Raw genomic sequence first — 23,295 nt, forward strand, 5'->3', positions numbered from 1 at the left:
TTATTAACTTCAATCATTTCTATCGTTCATTCCTGCATTCCATTTTATTCCTTTATGAATAACATTGTTTATGAGAGCGGCGAAGAGCAAAATATAAATCCGGATATATAAATCGATATGTAAAAGTCAACCCAATAATGTAAAATCCGGATGACGACGTAGTGCGATGCTCGGACTACATTAATTCATACTTTTTGCGTATTTTGACTTTTTAACATGTTAAATATGCGTCCATGTTATTAAATAACTCTTGACAGGGCTTTGTATCGAAATGAGTTATTTAATTATCTATTATTTGATTTGCTTGTTTGGAAATGATGATAACTGTTCGAATTTCCCATATCCGTGTAGATGCTTGATTGATTGTTTGTACGATTTGTCCGGATTGTTCAGAATCCATACTATTGTTCTTTGGATTTTCTTTATCTATTAGTTCCAAATATTAATCACTGAAATCACTGAAATTGTAAAGGAACTCGCGTAAATAGTTCTTCATATATGTAGCAAATACTGCTACCAGTCTTGCATCACTAGCAAACTGCACACATCATTAAACAGGATCTACACGAGTGCGATCAGATATACGGCGCAGGTGTTGCATAACCATTCCGTCATTTAAAAACAAAACACACACTCATACACAATTAATAATTAAAAGAGATAGCGCGATAAATAACAAACAATAACTATGACAGGAACATCACCATATTTATAATATATTCAATATTCATTAGTGAAAAAATTGTCAATCGAAGTGGGCCTATATTTTCGTGAAAAAAAAATTGAGGAGGCAGCTAGCGTAGGAAAATGAATGTTTCACATTTACATTTTCTTGGGGAAAAGGTGCTTTATTTTAAAATTAATTTTACGCTAAATTAAATTTTTGTTATCTAACACGTAATACATATACATCGATATTCTAAACATTGGTTGAATTATGTTGTATTTGTTGATCATGAATAAAACTAGATTTTTCAGTGAAATTGTGTAAAGGGTATCTGATTATAGAAATATATATAGCACATGACATACTATAGAGACGGAGCACTGATCGAATATATTGAAAATGTAAAAGCACATATTGTCGCCGGTTGTGAACACATTTTGCGCCAGCCGACAATGCAACGAAACAAAAACAAATCGTTCATTTAAGAGATTTGGTAGTCGTAGCCATATTTAGACTATATTGATCTCTGAAAAGAAGAGTTATGGATATATAGAAAACGTTAAATTATCGATAATTCATGATTAAAAACCAAAATTTTAAATTATCAGGTAGATCTGGAGGTTAATTTGCTGACCATTCAGCCTTATTATGTGGGTAAAATAAAACAACATCCAAATCATTAATTTGTAATTTTTCAATTTTATTTTCAAAAGAGAACACGGCATACAAAATATACTAGTGTCATGTGTTAGAACAATTCATGTTCTGCTTTTGAAATGTTCATAATTAAAATACGAAGATTTTTAATATCCAATTATATATACACATTATAAATGTATAGTACACTGAAAATAATTCTACTTGGACATATAATGATAGTGCACTACAAACAAAACAAACAAAACCCTTGCGGTTATAAAACAACAACAGGTATGACCTACAGCTTGACTTCAATCAATCATGTATTTTTTTTTTATTGTTTTCTGATTTTTCTTTTGTTTTGTTTTTTTCATAATTTTTTTTTTCAAATGCATGTACTTTAATAATAACGTAATTAATAACGTACATGAATATATGTTCATTTTCAAAATAATTGATGGTAAATCTGAAATTCTTAACACTAGCATTGAACATCAGCTGAGGGGTTACACATATCCTCTCTATCTTATTTATTTCTCAGATTTAACATTAAAATTATTCTTGTTACGTAAACAATTGCGTTACTCCCAGTTATAAAACTTATCAATACAATAAACACATTTGCTATACTTTTAATCTTTCAAAAGAATTTCCCTCCAATCTTTATCGATGCCTAGCATACTGGCGTTCAAATCTTCTTGACGCTTCCTCGTCCACATAAGTATTGAACGGCTTGGCTCGAGCACGATTCTCCAACAGATCCTCGCTTCTCTTCTTTTCACGACCTTTCTTGCTCCTCTTGACGTCACCATTACAACTACAGGCCTGACCAAAATCTAACGGAGGCAGCACGACTCTCTCTGAAGGCACTTCCGGGAAAAGTGGGACGGGTTGTCCTCGAACTGGTCCGTATCCCGGAACGTACCCCACAACCGGCCTCTGTGTCCGGCCATGTTTGGGCTGATTCTCGATGACAGGAAATGACGTATTGCTGGAAGTACGCTTTCTCCCTCCCGGATACGCTTGTCCGACGTCTTCCTTCATCACACGGACAGCTCCATATCCGGGAACGTAACCCACAGTGGTTTTCTTTTTAGCGTTGGACGGCTTACGTCGAACGTGCTCGTTTTCATCAGCATAAGAAGATCTCTTTCCAGCCTTCCTTTTGGTTTTCTCTTTCATTCTTTTGTATTCGGGAATCTGATCCAAGTTATCATAGACGTGTGCAATGCTAGGATGCATGTGTGTGAGACAATACCCGGGATGGTAGCCTGATTGACTCTGGACCAGATCATTGGAGGTAGGGGGACCAAGATATCCAAAATCTACATCTGATAGCGTGCTGCTGGGATAAGCTCGGCCACCGTCTGCCGCAAATCGTCCATGCACTGTGTCCACTTGCCAATCGTGAATCTCTTTATCGGTCATGAAGTTGAGGCGGGGTGTGCTGTCGGGTTTTCCCTCGGTATGATCATCTCTAACAGATGTTTCATGTTTGATATCGTAGTTGACAGACTTCATCTCAATTTTAGACTCTGGAGATTTTGCAAGAGCTCTGTCAACGATCCCAGTATCAACAGCCGACTCATGATGTACATTTCTTTCTTCTTCCTCAATCGGTTCAAAGTCATCTTCATACGTGAAACTGTCTTCATTGTGACAAAGTTTTTTCTTGGTGATAGGGACTTCGGTGCTGACAATAGGGTCTTTTCGTGCTTTATTTTGGAGTTCATCTTTGTCTCCAGTGTTGTTGATCTGTTTTTCAGAGGCTATTTTAGTTTTCTTTGCAGACTTCGCAGTGAGAGCTCCCTTCCTTTCGAGTTTCCGTTTTTCTTCATAAGCCTTTCTTCTTTCCAAAGCATTCATCTGAGTATTTTCCTCTTTCTTGTGACCTGCTTTTGGGACGCTTGCTTTCTTTTTCATTTTATTAACAATTGCATCTGATGTTTTGTTTTCTCTGCTAGACACATTTTTAACGCTCTCTATGACACTAGTGTTGGAGTCTTCAAGTTTCTCCTTGGACATTCTCTTTGCATTATCCTTTGCTTTGGCATTTGCAGTCTCTGTTCTTTTCGGCGTGACAGATCGTATTGGTATTTTGCTGGATCGACCAGACGAAACACCCATTGAAGTCTGGGATGTACTTGACTTTTCTGAAGCAAGTTTCGGTGACTTGTCCTTTGTTTCATCAATCCTCTTCTCATTGTTTGCACCCTCATTTGAAGAAGAAGCGACCCCACCAACACTGGACATGGTGAACGACACTTGTGAACTGAAGTCCATTTTTCTTTTATCGTCTTTTACTAGTATTTCAGTGTCTACTGATTTGCTGTGTACTTTATTACCGAAAATTCCGCTTGGAGAATTCGTTACACTGTATACGATAGGCGGGGAATCTTGTCTAATTTTGTCTTCATTGCATGTGATCTGTGCAAAGTCTTTGACACGTGGCGTTCTGGTTCTGACTGGTATATGGCTTGCATTGCTTCGACTAGAGGCATACTCTTTTCCAACAGAAGTGGACGATTCGTTGTTTTGTGGCTTTGGTTGGTCCAGCGGTACAATTTCCGTATCCTGTTTTGAACCAGACTGAATTGATTTTCGACGGTATTGAACATTTTCAGAACTTTTGCTCCCAGTAGATCTTGGGGTACTCTGGGTGCTCTGTATAGAAGGTGAGTAGATTTGTTTGATAGAAGGCGATGGAGTTTGTCTATCTTTGTTCATGCTGGATTCTAGAACGCGTCCTCTAGAACTGACACTGTTAGCTGATGAACCACGCTGTCCACGTGCTGGTGTTCCACTTCTCGTCAAATCTCTCGACACCAAACTGGATGATCTCGAAGTGGATCCAATATCTGAACGGGCGCTTCCTGCACGAGAACTCACATGGCTACTTTTGCTCGAGTTTCTGTTTTCTTGGGATGATTTTTCATTCCTCTTCTTGAGGGACTTTGCTGATTTGACGGCTGAACGCTCAGTGGTTGCTGTAGATACAACAGAATCCCGGTCGTCATCAGTTGGGCTACAGCCATTGTTCTGCTCAATCCTTGATTCGTTGCTGGCAGAACTTCGCACACGGTTGTTCTTGCTTGAGTTTCTGCTCTCTTCTCTTCTTGTGCTGAGAGAATTTGCTGGTTTGACGACTGAACGCTTTGATGATGTTTTTGATACAGCAGAAGCTCGGTCACCATTAGACGATTTGCCGCCATTGTTCTGCCCGGCTCTTGATCCGTTGATGGCAGACGATCTGCCACTAGCTGGAGTTGATCCATCTGGATCGGTGCTTCTTCGAATACAGCGGCTTGAGAGCTCGCTGTATACTCGTGCAGCCACTATCTCATCTTTTAGTACACCACTCATTCTTAGGTCATTGCAAATCTGGCTGCACACGCGCTCAATGATGGACTCTACAGAGGGTAATTCCTCAGTTGGTCTGGGTGTATCACTTGTTCTCTGGGCACTGAATGCCTGAACACGACCATCTCTGGAGTCCTTGTTTGGGGAAGTAATTCTGGGTGTCTCTCTAAAAGACCTGGGGCTTTCTTCATTCCAAGCGATACCCGGAATTCTAATAGAACACTCCGACTCAGTGAAGTTTGGGGTGTAATTTCCTTCCACAGGAAATTCCATAGCTAGATATATGTTGCGTTGATTGACTTTAAAGGTTGATTAGCTACATGAAACAAGGCCTGAAATGGAAACAAGAGATGTTATAGAGTACATTTTTAACTCTTTTAGTACGAACACGGATAGTTTTTTTAAGCCCCCGGTAAAATTCTTATCAAATCTTTGCAAAATTTAACGGATACTGCAAACAGGGAAATATTCGCCCGTTTTACTTTCGCCCCTTTCGCCCTCGTTGTCTCGGGCGAATTTAAGACTGTACGAATTCTAATGTCTCAAATTGTATCTCTTAAAATCAACTGTATCTGGGCGAATTTAAGACGGGAAACCGTTTGCAAGTAGGGCGCAAATAACACAGGGTAAAAATAACCCTGTATACAGTATAAAGAATTCGGATATATCGAATTTACGGATATAGAGGTGAATAATAACAAAATTCAACACTTTAATAACGAATTTCTTTACAAATTAAAAAGTTCCCACTAACATTTAAAATAATAGTTTGAATGAATTTATTTTCATATAAATGTTTCAATTCACAATCCGATTATTAAATGTATCAAAGTAATGCATTTTTTATTTTAAGCCTCAATTAGCAAAAAATATAGTATGGTGAAAGAAAATATGTATATAGTGAATTCGCTACATTTATTACGAATTCGTTATACGGATATAACAAATTACGGGTATAACGAAGTAAATCCATTGGTCCCTAGGACTTCGCTATAACCGAGTTTTTCTATATATATGTAATCATATAACCTAATTTGCATTATAAATAACAATTCATGTGAATTAGTGTACGTGTAACGCAAGATATTTGTAACAACGTTGAAACAATTATTGAAAAAGACGACTGAAATAAAACTATTTATTTACATAGAATACGCATTTATAAGACTATTTCTATGACTTACTAGTATTCACTTTGAAAATAATAAAATTTTACTTACCAAATAAATGCGGCCAAGGGTTTGTTTATTGTACTCCTTTTTTAAATCTCCGCTACTATCCGATGTTTATTGGTGATTTTCTCAGATGACGACACTAAATGAATGGTTAGACCAATTTTCAAGCTCTGTGATGAATACACCACGATCTAAATCGCAAAAAGATTGGTAAAATCTGACGAGGCAGTAAGTTACCAACCGGCGGTTCCAAGATGACTTCTTAGAATGATTGTGACGTAGCTTAAACTAGTGATGAATGAAATAAAGACATGACGTCAAAGAACATTGTGACGTCAAAGAAAATCAAGCCAAATTCACAATCTACATGTATATATTTACATTCTACTGTGTTTTTCCATTAAATCCTGTGATCTTCAAATGCCTCTAAATGCAACAAGTAGTCAAAGGTCAAATTGACGAGTTTTTGTTATGACGTCACAAACGTTAAACGCTGTAAACTGCAACGTCACAAGCGAAAATCAAAGTTCACGCTTGTGGCTGTTACTGTGGCTCTTCCATTAATATTAACTTACCCTTAGGATAAGATAGGAATTTGAAGGTATGAATCGCATTTGCAGACAAGGCAAGAAGTTAAAAAAATGTAAATATAAGCATTAAATCATGATTTTTTGAAGTATACACTGTCATAACTGCAGCGGTGTGTGCATACAAATTTTCATAACGCGCTAACGCGCGTTACTCAATTTGTATGCACACACCGCTGCAGTTATGAGAGTGTATACTTCAAAAAATCATGATTCAATGCTATAATATATGTCATTCGCGCTTTACGACACTGTGTTGTATCGCTATGAATTGAATATCTTATTGTTTGTCCATGATTTTCTTTTCATATTCAAAGAATTGAATCTGTTATTTAAAAGAAAACAAAATTGTGAAAGATTTTCCTTAGAAGTTTGAAGAATATTCGGGATGAGCTGTAAATTCCATATCAAATTAATGTATTTTTATACTGTATTATTTTTAAAATCATTGCTGCTTCCAAATTTTAAACGTTTAATTAACACTTCTCTTCTCAAAATTTTTATTAATACAATCTGCTTATTTGTTTCGGTTGTTTTTAATGATGCAATATCACTTGAAACAATATTGAAACATCTACATTGTACATGTAACTGTAGAAATAGAATTGTTTAAAATATTAATAAACTTCAGAAGATTGAATCATTTTTATCTTTTAATATTTTGCATATAACAATAACACATAGGAACCATTACATAAAAAATGTAAAAACACATTTTTGCATAAGAATTGTTTAACATGAAAGTTAATAAAGGATTGTACCCATTGATTTGACATGTTTCCTCAAGATCAGACTGTAAGTATGTATACAAATAATACTGACACAACCATTGAAATTGTTACCTGACAAAAAGTACAAGATTCACAGACTGGAATCAAAGGACTGTAAGTTATGAACGCAGCAAATCTGCCCCTAAAACATCTTTACTTGACTTTTTAATTCAGGTTTACTTTGCAAAGTAATACAGACCGATTAAAATAATGACTATTAATTTGAATTTAATGCCCTTTATCTAGAAATATGACATTGTCCTGCCCTTTCAGCATAAAACTGCTAATTCGAATCATTCTTTTATTACTGTCCCTAGAAAATATTAGCAGCAAGTTTGAGCAAATGTTATTTTCATCAAAGAAGTTACAATGTATCATACCTACCCAATACCGATTTCAGAAAATGTTGGTTAGGCAAAATTTCTTTGTATCATTCTGATTGGAATTCTAGTGTCATTTACCGCTATTGAGTGCAAACAAATATGAAAAATTGGTAGAAAATCTATCTTATCAAAACTTTACTACAAAAGAACAAAGAAATGTAATGTATATGAACATGTATTTGCACCTGAGACTTTTTAAAATGTTGTTTGATAAAGGGGGGGGGGTGTAAAAGTGACACTATCATTTACTTACAGTCCTTTGATTTCACTATACATGTACTTCCAATTTACTTTTATGATAAAAAGTTTCAGTATGAAACTAATAAAAATATGGGTCTTCCTTCTAATCAGATCAAGAGGGCAACATAATGCTGAGGAGCTATAATGAACTTCAGTGACTCTCCTGTAAAAAGAGGAAAGAAGACACATGTAATGTACATTATCAATACATGAACATTATCAAAAACGTGTTAATGCAGATGCAAAGCCAATGCCATCCAATGAAAGTAAAAAAAACCTCAAATAAATAATGAGTTGCCTCTGTGTTTATAAATACTAGTAAGAAACATATTTCTGATGCTACAAATGAGAGAATAAGAGATTTTAGAATAAATTTATAAATTCCAGTAGAGATTTTTGCCACAAACCTTTAATGACAGACTCGTTGGACAGAACGTTGACGTAGCGTTGAGTGGACTGTGGAATGTACATCTGTCGCCTCAGCATGGCACACTCTTTGAAGCCAGGTTTCCATTCCTTCCTGTTGCCATGATAAAACATTCAAATTGTTATATTTATATCTTCCAAGTATTATTTCCTCTATTTCTTATGGATTCATAGGTCTATTGAAACAACCAGACTGAAATCTACACGCCCCGTATATCGATTGGCTGAAATTGCGATCACTGCAGAAAAAATACATAACCCGTGTTAAACCCACATTTGAAAAATATAATGTCTCAGAGCTAAGGTATCAAAATGAGAAAAAAAACTTAGCCTGATATTCTAGCATTTGAGAACTCATATTTTAAAACAGTTCACTTTCTCTAAGGGTTAGATCAGTTAAAGTAATCAGGTTGTATTTTGATAAACTAGTTGCTGACATGTAGCAATTGCCTAAAATTTACATTGGGAGATAGAAATACGGCTTAAATTTTGAAAAAGACTCATCATACCAAGTGCTTTCAATCCTCCTTATTTCAACTTCATCAACCTCTGTCAAATCACCGATGAACTTAGTCTCGTACCCTCCTTCAAAGACAATCAAGTTTGACTCTCACCAACAGCACAAGAATAGAACAAAATCATTGTCAAAATTTAAAAACAAAGATTCAAAATTGCATGGAACTGATTCAGTTAAATACATGTAACAAAAGTTGTCCATGTCCCATATTAACAAAAATGAATGAACAATTATGAAAAAGGTTGTCCTTTCATTAGAATCAATTTCACAAACTGTTATACAATGTATAGATAAAATGATACGTAAAAAAATTAAAAAAAAAACTGTTTCAGAAAAGTGCAATAATTTCAGATGTTAACATTAAACTTTTTTTTTAAAACTATGTTAAGAAATGCATACCTGTTGAAAGATTCCAAGCAAAACAGAAGCTAGTCTGGTATCTTCTGATGGCATTTTTACTACAATATAAAACAAAAGAAAATTGATTTTTTAAGTACCAGTATTGATCGTTTATTTAACATACAAGATTTAATATGCCATAAAACAAATCACTTTTCCATTGTTATGACATACAGTGGTCAAATCATAGGTATTTATTGTTCTTCCAAAAATTAAAGATTTCAAAACTGACGCACCTGCGTTTGATTTTCCTACTAGCATCTGATTCTTCTTTGGCATGGATGAGTGCAAACACCTTTCCAATCACTGTTGTACTTTCCGCACATACCTGAAAATGTTGATTTAAATCATTAGAGTCATCCTCAATTAAGATTGACAAGTCACCAATCTTTATCATGATATGCAAGAGAAATATAAGCAATAAATTGAGGAACTGCTATAGCATTACTGCATTTCAATAACTGAAATTAGTACATGTTTTACATTACTTATCAGCATTTTGATAAGCTACAATAATAAACAGGATATTTAGATATCTCACATCTAAGATCTGCAGGTCATAGTTAGTGAAAGCAATGTATCTGTGTCCCCAGTCAGCAAAATGGCCGATGACTTCCTCTAGATAATGCTCCACATCAAATGTCAACTGGGTCACACGAACACATTCCTTAAAAAAAGAACAATTTCACTTTGATATCAAACAGCAAAAAATTCAAAACTAAAACTCATTGGTATTTTCATAATTTTTCAAAGTAAAAAACAAAAACCATTTTGAAAGTTTTGTCCTTTTCAGTTTGCATTACATTTGTGGTACCAGAAGAAACCTTGGATTAAAGAAACAGTGGATTTATCATTCTTGGATTAGTAAACCATGTACCTGCAATGCCTCTCTGCAATGAGCAGGAGAGAATGGCTTATCTTTGTCACCATACACTTCTAGAGGCAGTATACTTCTGTAGGCAAGATCAAAGTCCTCTGAAACCAGACAGCATGTGACTTTGATGAATCAATGTTAGTCACCAAACTCATTTGTACAATTCAAATTTTTTTTCATTTTTGGTTAATAAAAATATTGGTAGAAAGAAGACATGGCAATTATTTTCATCACTCACTCACCCACGTTTTATTGATACATATGCATGTATAACTAATATTTGTATACATACAAGTGTACCAGTACTTACTTAAGCAGTAAATATAATACAATGACACATTTTGCACTGCTTCTTGTCAAGTTCGCACATGCTGATACATGGTTTAAACAAATAATAAAAATAGAAGCTTGGTTTTATAAATTATATGCAATAATTCATGATCAAACTACATGTAATCTGTTTAATAGGGTAATTCTGTTAAATTTTGAGTGAGCTAATGTATGTACATACTAGTATATCTGCAGTATGTTTAATCACTTGGCTTTATTGCTTTATTACCTTAAAAACCCATCAATCAGTGATTCAAGTAAACAAATTAAGTGACAAAATGTAAAACCAGAATATCTGATGTTTATCATGTTACCTTCTACAATGCCGGGGGATTGATTTCCGCTCTGCAGGGTGTGGGAGAACTTCCTGACAGTGTAGGTGACCGTCCTGGTCTCGTTGACCTGTAAGTACACACTCTCTGCACTCTTACTGGTACTAGTGGTACTGGTACCACTGTTGGAGGGAGAGAAAAAAGATCGCTGAGAAGGGGCCGGATTTTTGTTCCCAAAAAGACAGTTGTTGCACATGGGACTGGGCTGAAGTGGGCTACATACTGGGCTGTATAAGGGCCCAGGGGACTTGACTGGGCCTGGGGATCGACAGTTAGCCGGCTGGGTGGGTGAGGGACACCTTGCATTGTCTGAAGCTTCATTGGGTGGGGTGGACTTCTGGGACATGTTTGTCAAAGCAGAGTTACATCTGGACATCTCACTGGTATCACACTTTGAGGGTGACTTAAGGCACTTGATAGTTTCCAGTGGAGAATTATCCTTGTCGATCGTGTGAACTTGAGATCCACTTTCATGAACTTCTTGCATCACAGAGTTATTTTGAGTGAGCACATCTGCATTTTGTGAGGTATCTGTATTCACATGAATATTGTCCAACCAGTCTTGGGAGGAAGGCACTAGAGACCCAGCATGCTTGCATAATTTTGGCCCCTCCACAAAGCTACCTCTCGGAGAACGCTGACGAGTGTACTCTTTTAACAAGCCACCATCCATATTCTCCTTTTGACTCTCATCCATTAAATCCATAGAATGTGGTGAAGGACAAAGTGTGGCATCCAAATATTTACGGCGACAGTCACACAATGTGGGGGAAACTGGTCCTCTAGAATACTGCTTAAGACTCTCTAGTTTTGGATTCTCCAAATACTGGTCCTTGTTTTGATTGTCAATTAGAACTGAAACTTCTGTTAATGCTATGGAGGAGGTTGATTCTTCTTCATCAAAGCCATCCACATTGACTGTCAGAGCTACGATGGAATCCCCTGTGTTTATCACAACAACACCATCTATTTTCAATTGTGTTCTTGGTCCAAAAGGTGGGAAAGGTGGTGTTAACTCAAACTTTGTATGAACTGAAAAAGCATGCTTCATGCATGGAATTTTGATTGGCTTCTGCTTTTTATCTTCATCTGAAATATAAAACCAAATGTCTTAAAAATGCAAATGCTTGTTGAAAACAAGATAAAAAAAATTATTTTCATTAAAACCAGTAATTCTGTGCATTCATAAGTTCACAAGGGGGCAGGAAAAAGTCTATGAAAGTTTTCTTTCTGTATATACCTGATGATATCACTTGACAAAATTCACATTGCTGTAGAGGAGGTACTGATGTTATTGTCATGTAACATGAGGAACATCCATCTTGGGTTTGGCTTGGGAGACTGAAAGTATAAAAAATTTGCATCTGCAGTAGAAATCATGCATTGAAATATTTACCTACTGTTTAAAATATTATAAATACATATAGGTACAAGTGTAAAATGTCCATGTTTTTGCAAAAACCAGACTCATACACATGTAAATAAAATAAATTAAGTTTTGTAAAAAGGGGAACAATTAAAAGTGCTGATTTCAAAAAAATATATACAAAAGGTGTAAGCAAACCTAAGAACTAGGTACAGTTTCAGTCATATTTTGCCTTGTTTTAGAGTGATTTTTAAAAGTATCAACAAAAATGGAAATGAAACATTTATCAACACAAAAATACCCAAAAACTAAGTCTATAAATAGTTACCTGCTTAGACTTTCACAAGGGTAATTGTGACGGCACAAACAGTGCATTTGCCGTAATTTTCATAAAACTGAGCAGAAGACACCAATTCCTCTGTGTTTTTTTTAACAGAAAACTATGTCCGCAGCCATCACCCACGATGAAACTCACATTATAACTTTATCATGTTAAAACACATAAAATATATTAATTTTGTTGTGGGCGATGGCTGTGGACACATTTTCCTCTTCAAAAAGCTATGACAAAATGTGCCATTTTTCACGATTTTTGACTTAATCATAGAAATGTGCCAAAATGTTGAAGTCATAATTATTTTTTGAAACAAGATAAAAGTGTATAACTTGGCATTTTATATACACGCATGTTCAAGATATTATATGTGTATTTTCAGGAGATTTCCATAACTTTTGAATTTTAAGGCAAATATTAAAAGAAACTGCATGCACCTTCTTCTTTGATTCATACCTGTGTCCAAATATCAGAACCTTAGTGTGGTCAGAGGGCCACTCACAGAATGAGATATACAGGTCCACTGTCAGCTCCTCCTCCCCAAACAGCTTCACCTCGGACACCTTCAACAACAGGTGTCTGATGTTTAGTACATTATTCATTGATTGAATTTTTGTATAAACTGGTCCATGGTACATAATCTGATACATTATTTAACTATCATTTTGATCATCAATTTTAATAACAAATTAGCCTTAAAAATTCCAATTTAGTGATACATATACTTTATTAAATAAATTAAGCATCAATATAATATAAAGATTAACATACTAATTAGTACAATATGAATATTCCCTAAATTCTTGCATTATCAAAATTTGATAGAAGACCAAGTTTTAGAAAGTGATAAGTAGCAACTTTAATAGAGAAAAGGGTTATTTTACCTTAATTGTGTTTATATTATATTGCTTTATAAAACTTGAAATTAACCTCTATCAAATGCATCAGTAACATTACTTATTGTTTTAAAACAGATAAAACATTATCTTTAATTTTGCCCAGTTTTATCTTCTAAAAACTTTAAAAAGAGGTTAAAAAAATGTTTTGTACAGTACTTAAGGGTAACATGGTATTTGTATATACCTTTTTTAGTGGCTGGTTGGGTACAAACCACCACCATTGTAGTCTGTACTCATAAGTACACACAGGAAGGACCGACTGGTGATCAGCATCCATAGTACAGGTGTAGGACACCACAAACTGGCCACATTTTGTAAAACCCAGAAACACATGCCTGAAAAAGAAATGGATGATTTGAAATACTATACTACATGTATTAATGAGAGGCCCATGGGTCCTAGCAGTCACATGGTTATAATATCTTTATGAAGGATCATGTTGATTAGTAATTCATTATTGTAATGCTTTTCAGTGCATCATTTATTTTATGCTTAGATGATGCTTAGATATAATGTAATGTTAGCAGATATGTAGCAGATATGAGAATTAAGGAAATGATTAACTGCATGAGACATCAACAAGGGGTGGGGTTAATACCCTAGAAGGCACTGTATTATTACCGGTAAATAAGTTATAATGCATATTCCAAAAATAATATGTAAACGGTGTGACCGTTGGACAGAGCCCAGATTTAACACAGTGCATTTTGATTTTTGTATAATAAAATCTATTTAAAACACACACAGTAGGATCCGCCAGCATGGTTGACTATATACTCAAATCATTCATCAAAGTTAAACTAAACGTCGCATGCTCAGTCTTCATTATGACGTCATATTTCAGACGTAAAACGTTCAAGTTTTGTCTTCGGAAATAGCCGAAGAGAGTTACGTGATTTCAATTTTTTTTTCATTTCTTCTTTTGTAGTACATCAATTTAATTCATATGAATGCCGCTGCAATAAAATTGAATACCTTATTCAGTATCTAAGAGATCAATTCCTTGACGTTAATTTTTTTATTTTCTATCTGATAATTTGATAAGACATACATAGAACAAGTCGTGTTTCTTGATTAAAACACTTTTGAAACTTATCTGGTTTCCTTTTTAATTTCTTTAATTTGAATCACCTTCTATTGAAACACTGGAACTTATTTAATCGAGTCTAGGGGCAATAAACATCGATAAGTACCAGTCAATCAATGATCGAACTAACTTTTTAAAAACAAAATGGCTGCCAATATGGCGGCGCCCAGGGCTGGAAGAATTTTTTTTGGGCCTTAGTACCCCTGATTCAACTTTCATTTTTCACTGATTTTCTTATATATACGTGTTACCATTAATCCTCGTTACGCGAGGCGGGCGAAGCCCGCCTCTCGCTGCGCTTGGTATAAATATGTATGTGGTAAGTCGGGATTCTGAAGAATAATAAGGTTATTATTCATGAAAAAGATTGAGGTTAGGTGTGTGGTAGTTGATATGCCTTGTACATGTACTTGTGAAAAGTTGTCCCATACATAACCAAGTTTCCATTACACTGCAGAATCTGATTTTGGAAAACAATTGAAAAGTTTTCACTAAATGATCAAAAGACCTCTCCCTAGCATCAGATTTTAACACTCAGGGCCAATGAATTTCACAATTCTGGTAGAGGGTTCCATGCTTTTCCTAACCCATGTACCCAGTTTGTACCTAGATTGCATGCTAGATGTCTATGTAGGAATAGAAATGAAGATAATAAAAAAAATGGAGTGTTTTCACTGCATGGTTACGATAATAAAACCATTCCCTAACACAAAAACTCCCTGATTCATTGGTAATGAGTTCACAAATTTAGAAGTATCCTTTGTGCTGAACATCTACATCAGAACCCACAGGTTTTCTATCCGTTACACTGCTTTCAAAGTTGAAAGCAGCGTATCAGATAGAAAACCTGTAGATGTAATGCCGAAGAAGAAATATCTCAAACATACAAAGTTGTAAAACAAAATTATTTTTCTTTATGACAAGTTTAATTTGATTCTTCTCACCCTTCTTCAAGTGCCTCCTCAGAAACAAGGGATGGTAATCTGAAGCATAATCTTGTTGGGATTTTATTGAAGAACTGACACTGTCTCTGCCTTCTATGTTGTTTAATAGTTCCCTTTATCTGAGTAAGATAAGAGAGATGAAGTTACTGTATAAATTAATATTATGTCTCTCAGTCCAGATAAATCTTAAATATAAGTTAAAATTTGATATGATTTGATATGTCCAAACAGACAGGGCTGTTGATGGATATATTTTTACCCTTTTCAATCAATTGCACGTCAAAATGGTATCCTTTTAATTAAGATGAACGGTAAATATAAGGAATAAGTCATTAGCATCAAAAGTTTTATAGCAATTTATTTTTTGCGACATGTGCATTTTCAAGGCGCACAAATTCTAAGTCATTACACGATTAAATTTTTTTTACTGTGGATCAAAAGTAAGTATATAACGTTTTGCATACTTCTCTGTTGTATAACTTTTTAAGAATGCTACAAGCCATCGTTTAATCTTTAAATGATCATATTGAAGAAATCTTTTGTCGTCTGAGCGCTTTCGGGTTATGTCGTTGTTAGCACAGCGCTTATCTCCTTCTGATAAAAAAAGCTTAAAGTAAACGCAGATATGATTGAGATCCTCCAAAATAAATTCATACAGAACTCGGAGCAATTTCCGGAATATAGACAAATGTGAAAAGAAAGCCAGGAAAGGTCATATACCGGTGTTTTATGTAATTTCTTTAACTAAAACATGTCTCATTCAAGATTCGGCCTTCTTTGTAGAAAAGTAATCACAAGTCACATGAGGTAAGTTCTGTTTGTATCGTTATATGTGTCACGTTACGAATTACGAAAACGCTCTGACAATATCAGCAACTGTAATTTACAGTGTAAACCTCACGCAGGCGCTTGTTTCCTACTGAGTCTGTAGGCTTAATTACTACAAACCAAAATTGTTTTTAATAGATAAGCTTTCATACACAAGCGCCGGTGCTGTATACATTGCGAATAGTTACCTGTTAACATCTATGATCATTTTAAGTTCAAATCAATTGATAAATAAATTCAATATGCATAATAAGGTAGCTGCAGGTCTGTAGCCCTGGTCTGAAAATAATTAGGGTGGACGACCTGGGAGCTACAGTGCTACCCATTGAAAAAATTGTGTATTTAAAATTTATTGCGTAGAAAAACATGTGCTAGCTTTGGACTGATTGACCTTATTTATACACAATTCTTTAAAAACAGTACCATTAAATTCTTCATGCAATTCACTTACTGATATCGTCATTTTACTTGCCTCAGACATTCTCCGAAACATGCTACCGACCTCGGAAAATCAAGTATGTTGAATTTACATCAAGACTGAGAGTCGCCATTTTACATGTAAACAAACTGTACCTCTTCATTTTAAGGGGCTAATGATGGGGGTGTTAAAAGATTATCAAAGGCAAGTAAAGAGACAATTTCTGTAGTAAATTGCATAAAGAATTTATTGGTACAAAGTGTTTTCACAGAATTTGTGTATAAATAAGGTTAATTAGTAAAAAAAAAAAAACTTGCGCACGTTTTTCTCCGCAATAATTACACAATTTTTTCAATGGGTGGCACAGTTGTAGCTCCCAGGTCGTCCATCCGATTTTTTTCAGACCGGGAGCTACAGACCTGCAGCTAACAATAAGGTTGTTTTATTTCATCATCATTCAGTGAGAAATTGCTTAAAATCTAGCAGCTAAATCATTACGACCATGATTATATTATTAGCCAAATAATAGAGTCCTCTGAAATATTGTATTGTTTACAGGCAATGTGCTCGCTGGGACCAGACAAGCACAGTGAATGCTTCCAAGGTGACCCTGAACTTACTAAGTGACCACATAGCTGACCACATTATGATTAAGTCCTTCAGCCAGTCAGGTTTCCTCCTACACAATGATGACATTAGAATCATCGGTCCAGCTGTATTCTTCCCCAGGGAGGTTCTACATTGGAATGTACGGTTTAAGTTTCATGCATTAATGTGCTGTTGTTATCTTGTCAATAAAGGGGCATGGTTGCAATTTGATTTAATTTTTTTTTTCAAATTTTATTTTTTTACAATACTTCACTAAAGGTTCATGTATTTCTAATATTTAACAAAAATTTGAATGAGTTGTCAAGTTATACACATGCAATTTACAATTCTTTGCTATGTAAACAATACATGAATTCGAATCCCACCAGGGCTTTTATTTTTTTATCTTTCCAAAATTTTTGAAAATATATTTTTTGGCCAAGTATTGTAAATTTTAGGAATAAATCTTAAACGGAGAAAGTATTTAATTTTTGAATACCGTTTTATTGTACTTTTATCCATATTTTTAAGATCAGCAGGGGTCCCATCCCACCTTAAACTTTGTTATTCCCCATACTCAGTTTGACATTACTAGTTACATGTATGTCCTTTTGGAATTTTTTTTTAGGTCACCTGAGTCACTCAGGTGACCTATTGCAATTGGTCTTCGTCCGTTGTCGTGCGTTGTGCGTTGTGCGTCGTGCGTTAACAATTTTACATTTTTAACTTCTTCTTGAAAACTACTAGGCCAATTGTTACCATTTTTGGTGTGAAGCATCTCTATGGTAAGAAGAGTCTAAATTGTGAAATTTATGGCTCTACCACCCCTGGGGTGCCACGGGCGGGGCAAAATATGCAAAAAAAAGCCAAATTTTCAAAAATCTTCTTCTCTACTCCCACACATGTGAGGAAAAAACTGGTTGCATGGTTATGATGTCCATGAGGCCCTCTACCAAAATTGTGAAATTTATGGCCCCTGGATCAGGGGTTCTGGCTCTAGGGTGGGGCCAATATGGCCATATAGTAAAAATGTATTAAATCTTAGAAAATCTTCTTCTCTACTACCATATATATTTGTTAAAAACTAAATGCATGGTTATGAGGTCCATGAAGCCCTCTACCTAAATTGTGAAATTCATGACCTCTCGGTCAGGGGTTCAGGCTCTAGGGTGGGGCCAATATGTCAAAATAGTAAAAATGTATTAAATCTTAGAAAATCTTTTTCTCTACTATCACATATATTTGTTAAAAACTAAATGCATAATTATGATGCCCATGACGCCCTCTACCTAAATTGTGAAATTCATGAACCCTGGGACAGGGGTTCAGGCTCTAGGGTGGGGCCAATATGGCCATATAGTAAAAATGTATTAAATCTTAGAAAATCTTCTTCTCTACTCTCATATATAGTTGTTAAATACTAAATGCATGATTATGTTGTCCATGTAGCCCTCTACCTAAATTGTGAAATTCATGACCCCTGGGTCAGGGGTTCAGGCTCTAGGGTGGGGCCAATATGTCCAAATAGTAAAAATGAATTAAATCTTAGAAAATTTTCTTCTCTACTCCCATATATATTTGTTAAAAACTAAATGCATGATTATGATGTCCATGAGGCCCTCTACTAAAATTGTGAAATTCATGACCCCTTTGTTAGGTGTTCAGGCTCTAGGGTGGGGCCAATATGGCCATATAGTAAAATGTTTTAAATCTTAAAAAATCTTCTTCTTTACTCCCACACATGTGGGCAAAAAACTGAATACATGGTTATGATATCCACTATCTCCTTTACCTAAATTGTGAAATTCATGGCCTCTGGGTCAGGGGTTCAGGACATGAGGGGGGGCAATACAGTGTTAATTCATATAATGTTTAAAAATCTTTTTCTATATTCTCACACATCTATATAAAAAAAACCAGACTAATAATTATGTTTACCAGGAAGTCCTCTACTGAAATTTTAATTTTCATGTCCCCTGGGGTATGGGTTTTGACTCTAGGGCAGGGCCAAAATGGATGTATAGATGTTAATGCATATAAAGTTAAAAAATTAACTTCTTTACTCCCACACACCTGAAAGGAAATTTTGTAGACCAGGGCTGCGTTTTACAAAAGAACTTACGACAGAGTCGTAAATATTTTCAGTCTCATGGAACAGTCTTTGATGAACAAAATTTATATCAAACCATTTATTTACACCTATTTTGATTTTCATAATTATATTTTACAACTATTACAATAAAATATTGATTAGTTTGTGATTAATAAACATTCATTAATTTGGTCGTAAGTCGTAAGTTCAATTGTAAAAAGCAGCCCGTATCTTTTAGTTTTTCACCAAAATTATAGGTTTCACAGTTCTTTTTTAATTAAATGTGGTTGTCATTACAAATTTATAATTTTTCTACTCCAGTATGAAACCTAATTAATTAGATGCATATATGAGACTCCATGACAAGTTTGTGTATGGGATATATGCTACTCAGGTGACCGTTAAGGCCAATTGGCCTCTTGTTTTACTTAGATTAACTTGTATGCACTGATTTAATTTCTTCAACAGGTGAAGGACTTTAATGACATTAATGAGGCATCACTATCTTTATTCACCCTTCTTGACCCAAAAGTTGGTAAGAATTCAGCATTGTTAAAAAGGTCTTTACTTTATCTACCCAGCAAATATTTACATTTCCCATGTCTTTGTCACTTATTAAATCAAATTTTTGTCAATAGTTCAATGCAAAAAAAAAAATTGGCACATGGTCAGAAATGGGCTTATTTTAAAACAATTTCCCAAGCCACAGTGGGAGAGGGGTGGTCTATGGTCATGATTTGTAAGTAGAGTCAAACTTTGTTATCTCAAACTAGATCAGATGAATAAAAACTTCGAGATATCTGTGTATTCAAGAAATCGATGGTAAAACACTTAAAAAATAAGTGGTTGGGACTCACAAATCATTTTGACATATCCATTGTATTCGAGATATCGGTTTTTGAGATATTCAACTGTATTTAGCTTTAATCAATATAAGGAATTATTAAGCTTGAAAATAAAACATCATCAGAGTTTTAAAAATGTAGATTTATGAAAACCGGGGGTAAAAAAATGATATTGGGCAGTAATGATATGATTTCAATTATAATTAATATAATCACATGTAATTTTTGCAGACATTCTTTTAATTGGACTTGGACACAAGGTAGAGAGGCTCAGCCAAGAGGCTATGAATTACCTCAGAGGCAACAAAATCAACTTTGAAATCTTAACAACGGTATGATATTAATATATTTCTTCTCCTTAAGCTCTATAGATTTGATATATATACTGTATCTCAGACAATTACTGTGGTTTCATTAATATTCAAGGGCATCAATTTTCGTTGATAAAGTAAAAATCACAATTTCAAGGATACGTAAATTCGTGGCCAATGACCCTATCAATACAAAATGTTAAAAAAAATTGCACTTCAATGAACATTTAATTTCGTGGATCAACTAAACAACGAAATCCACGAAAATTGGTATTTAACAAATATTGATAAACCTCTGTATAGCAATTAAATATCACATACTGTAAGTCATACTAGTGATTTAGTGTTATATCATATGGTTTACATGTATCGGTGCATCTTTGCTAGCCCAGGGTGATGACCCAGTCTTCATCTCTTTTCTAATAATGTTGTCATTCCCTGAGTCAAGTACATGTTTAAACAGGATTAAATCAATAACACATTGCTCATTACTAGATATTCATGATAGTGTTAAATGGTTGAAGTGAAGATTGCACTAAACTTGAAGTGCCATTTTTTAAATGAATTTTTCTATTTAAAATTAATGCTATATAATATTGGTAGTATTTCCAAAAGTATATGTACTTCTTTAATTTGCCCGAAACATTCAAATGTTGTGTTTCAAAGTGATACATGTATATCTGATGTAGAATGAATATATTTTTCTAAGATTATATTCAGCAAGATATGTAGATTACTTGTATTTTGTTTTTTGTGAATTTCTGAGAAAAGTCCAGCTATTGAACGTATTACTCTTCTTCATATATTGCACACAGGGTGCATAATGATTTCATAAGTATTTTTGGTACATGTATTCAGGCTGTTTAGGGCCAGTGATTTTAAAATACTCAGAAGTGACCCACAATACCAAAAGAGATGGTGTCAGGAGAACCCCTGTCAAATTTGCAACTTCAAAGATAGAAGTATCATGTTACATAAAATCTGTTTTCTGCCATGGTCTCCTTTCTGTTGATACCAAATGACTTATTGAAAACATGATGATGCATTTTTACATACCCATTATTTTGCAATCAGGTGTAAAAATGATTCAGAATACCCTAAATGACAGTACCATTAAGCTGATTTGATCAAGGTAATGGCTATTGTTGCTCAGGTGAGCAATGTGGCTCCTGGGCCTATTCTTTAATTAAACAGTAACAATGATTTGAAGAATAGATCAACCTTCTCCATAAAATAACTAAGGTTAAAGTTTAAAATGACTCTTTTTGAAGATTTTTATTTGTATACACAAGTTCATATCGAATTGTTACAAGTTTTGAAGCTATCTTTAAAGTGTTAATACAGAGTTTTAAGTTAAATACAAATTTAATTTAAAAAATTGTTGAATTTTTTTATAAGTCTAATGCTGGTTTTTCCTATCTGTCCTAGTACTGGCAGTTACCCTCCTTATTTGTCCATTTTCTTTACTAGCATTTTCCAACAACAATAAAAAAAGCATTATTTTAAACTTTAAGGCACCAAGAACAAAACTTACCTGTGATATATCCAATGATTTGAGATGTTGAGGTTAAATATGTGGAGAAACAGTAGTTAGATTTTCAACATTCATTTAGTATCAAGGATACAAGAGATACTCAAGTTTGATTGTATCTGCAATACTGTAGATTCCTATTTAAATGATTGTGAGGAATTAATATCCGCGTAAAATTGCGAGAAAAGCATCTTGCGAATTTTAAGATCTCGTTTTTTATTTTTTGGACATATGTAAACTACGTGAAACTATGATAAAAACTCGCGTAAAATAAGGAATCAACAGTAAATGATGTATACTATATCATTGAGATTTTAAAACTGTTTTACAGGAGAAAGCCTGTGCTCTGTTCAATTTCTTGAATGGTGAAAAGCGTCAGATTGCTGCAGCTATGATTCCACCAGAAGTTATTGATGACAGTATGATATTACCAAAAGACACTGATACAATTAAGTTTCAACAAACAATTGACCTTTTCAGCAATAATGTACATCAGGAATTTAAACCAAAGGAAATGCTGGAAACTCCCATCTCAAGAATAAAGGAGACAAAGACTAACATTGATTACATAATGGAAAGAAGGAGGAAAGCAAAGGAAATACTTGCAGACCAGCAAGCACCTGAAGATAAGGACGAAGTAGAGAGAGAAAGGAAGGAAAGGAAAGGAAAGATGGCAGCAGAGAAGACAAAGGAAGAATTGGAGGGAGAGAAAAGTAGTCAATCTGACGGGGAGCAGATCCAAAGAGACTCAGTTCAGGATGTAATGGAAGCATTAAAAAAAGCAGATAGGGAGAAAACCAAGCCGGACAAAGATTCAGATGACCCCAAATCATGATAAAAGTGCAAGAAAACTATCTCTAGTTTCAATTCTGCATTTGCAGTGTAAAAGTTTTGCAGGCATTAAGGAGGTTTTGCCAGTTACAGAATACACTGCTATAAATGTAATTTGTATCAGTGTCTTTCAGTGTTTTGCCTTTTTCGATTTGTTTTCAGGTCATAATGTTGAATATTCTGCTGTTTGCATCAAACATCTTGACAACAAAATAGTCTATGCACCATCATTATGAACACATTATAATAGTATTATGTTGAAAAAAATTAAATAAATTTACAATAAATTATACTATGTATATAATAATATACTCAATTTTTGATCTTAAGGTGGAATATCCCTCTGATAAGAGAGATAACTTCTGTAGAAAATAATCTCACTTTGTTTCTGTTAACTCACAATTATTAAGGCATGTAGCAATAAGGGAAGCAGTGCTGGGCCCCAGTTTATGTTGGAAGGCGACATTTATTTGATATTCAATTATTAAAAAAAAAAAAAAAAAAAAAAAAAAAGGAAATTTG

General features: G+C 34.5%; 3 protein-coding genes across 3 annotated transcripts; 1 reads left to right on the forward strand and 2 right to left on the reverse strand.

The window, feature by feature from the left end:
- Positions 1 to 1,346: 1,346 nt before the first annotated feature.
- On the reverse strand, positions 1,347 to 6,108 carry LOC117688923 (serine-rich adhesin for platelets-like). The gene is made up of 2 exons (XM_034467956.2): positions 5,887 to 6,108; positions 1,347 to 4,998 (listed from the first exon to the last, which is right to left on the reverse strand). The coding sequence occupies exon 2, from the start codon at positions 4,937 to 4,939 to the stop codon at positions 1,970 to 1,972; it is 2,970 nt and encodes a 989-aa protein (XP_034323847.2). The 5' UTR covers positions 4,940 to 4,998; positions 5,887 to 6,108; the 3' UTR covers positions 1,347 to 1,969.
- Positions 6,109 to 7,068: 960 nt separating this feature from the next.
- LOC105341821 (DDB1- and CUL4-associated factor 15) lies at positions 7,069 to 15,952 on the reverse strand. The gene is made up of 13 exons (XM_034467955.2): positions 15,794 to 15,952; positions 15,330 to 15,448; positions 13,483 to 13,633; positions 12,856 to 12,962; positions 11,940 to 12,040; positions 10,682 to 11,788; positions 10,041 to 10,138; positions 9,705 to 9,830; positions 9,400 to 9,491; positions 9,164 to 9,222; positions 8,757 to 8,832; positions 8,229 to 8,341; positions 7,069 to 7,984 (listed from the first exon to the last, which is right to left on the reverse strand). The coding sequence occupies exons 1-13, from the start codon at positions 15,830 to 15,832 to the stop codon at positions 7,929 to 7,931; spliced, it is 2,244 nt and encodes a 747-aa protein (XP_034323846.2). The 5' UTR covers positions 15,833 to 15,952; the 3' UTR covers positions 7,069 to 7,928.
- A 24-nt stretch (positions 15,953 to 15,976) lies between these two features.
- Positions 15,977 to 23,082, forward strand: LOC105341787 (NADH dehydrogenase [ubiquinone] 1 alpha subcomplex assembly factor 3). The gene is made up of 5 exons (XM_011448490.4): positions 15,977 to 16,136; positions 17,134 to 17,323; positions 19,724 to 19,790; positions 20,332 to 20,432; positions 22,274 to 23,082. The coding sequence occupies exons 1-5, from the start codon at positions 16,081 to 16,083 to the stop codon at positions 22,775 to 22,777; spliced, it is 918 nt and encodes a 305-aa protein (XP_011446792.3). The 5' UTR covers positions 15,977 to 16,080; the 3' UTR covers positions 22,778 to 23,082.
- The last annotated feature ends 213 nt before the right edge of the window (positions 23,083 to 23,295 follow it).

Source organism: Magallana gigas, chromosome 6 (genome assembly GCF_963853765.1).
Source record: "Magallana gigas chromosome 6, xbMagGiga1.1, whole genome shotgun sequence".
NCBI lineage: Eukaryota > Metazoa > Mollusca > Bivalvia > Ostreida > Ostreidae > Magallana > Magallana gigas.

What these genes read in the sequence shown, in the direction of transcription:
- LOC117688923 (XM_034467956.2), bottom strand. Translation starts at nt 4,939, where the DNA reads ATGGAATTTCCTGTGGAAGGAAATTACACCCCAAACTTCACTGAGTCG.
- LOC105341821 (XM_034467955.2), bottom strand. Translation starts at nt 15,832, where the DNA reads ATGGCTTGTAGCATTCTTAAAAAGTTATACAACAGAGAA. An exon ending in ATCCCCCGGCATTGTAGAAG is followed by an intron (nt 10,139 to 10,681) that starts GTAACATGATAA and finishes GTCTGGTTTCAG; the next exon opens with AGGACTTTGATCTTGCCTAC. An exon ending in TGCTTGGAATCTTTCAACAG is followed by an intron (nt 8,833 to 9,163) that starts GTATGCATTTCT and finishes TTGTCTTTGAAG; the next exon opens with GAGGGTACGAGACTAAGTTC.
- LOC105341787 (XM_011448490.4), top strand. Translation starts at nt 16,081, where the DNA reads ATGTCTCATTCAAGATTCGGCCTTCTTTGTAGAAAAGTAATCACAAGT. An exon ending in GTAATCACAAGTCACATGAG is followed by an intron (nt 16,137 to 17,133) that starts GTAAGTTCTGTT and finishes TATTGTTTACAG; the next exon opens with GCAATGTGCTCGCTGGGACC. An exon ending in ACTTTGAAATCTTAACAACG is followed by an intron (nt 20,433 to 22,273) that starts GTATGATATTAA and finishes ACTGTTTTACAG; the next exon opens with GAGAAAGCCTGTGCTCTGTT.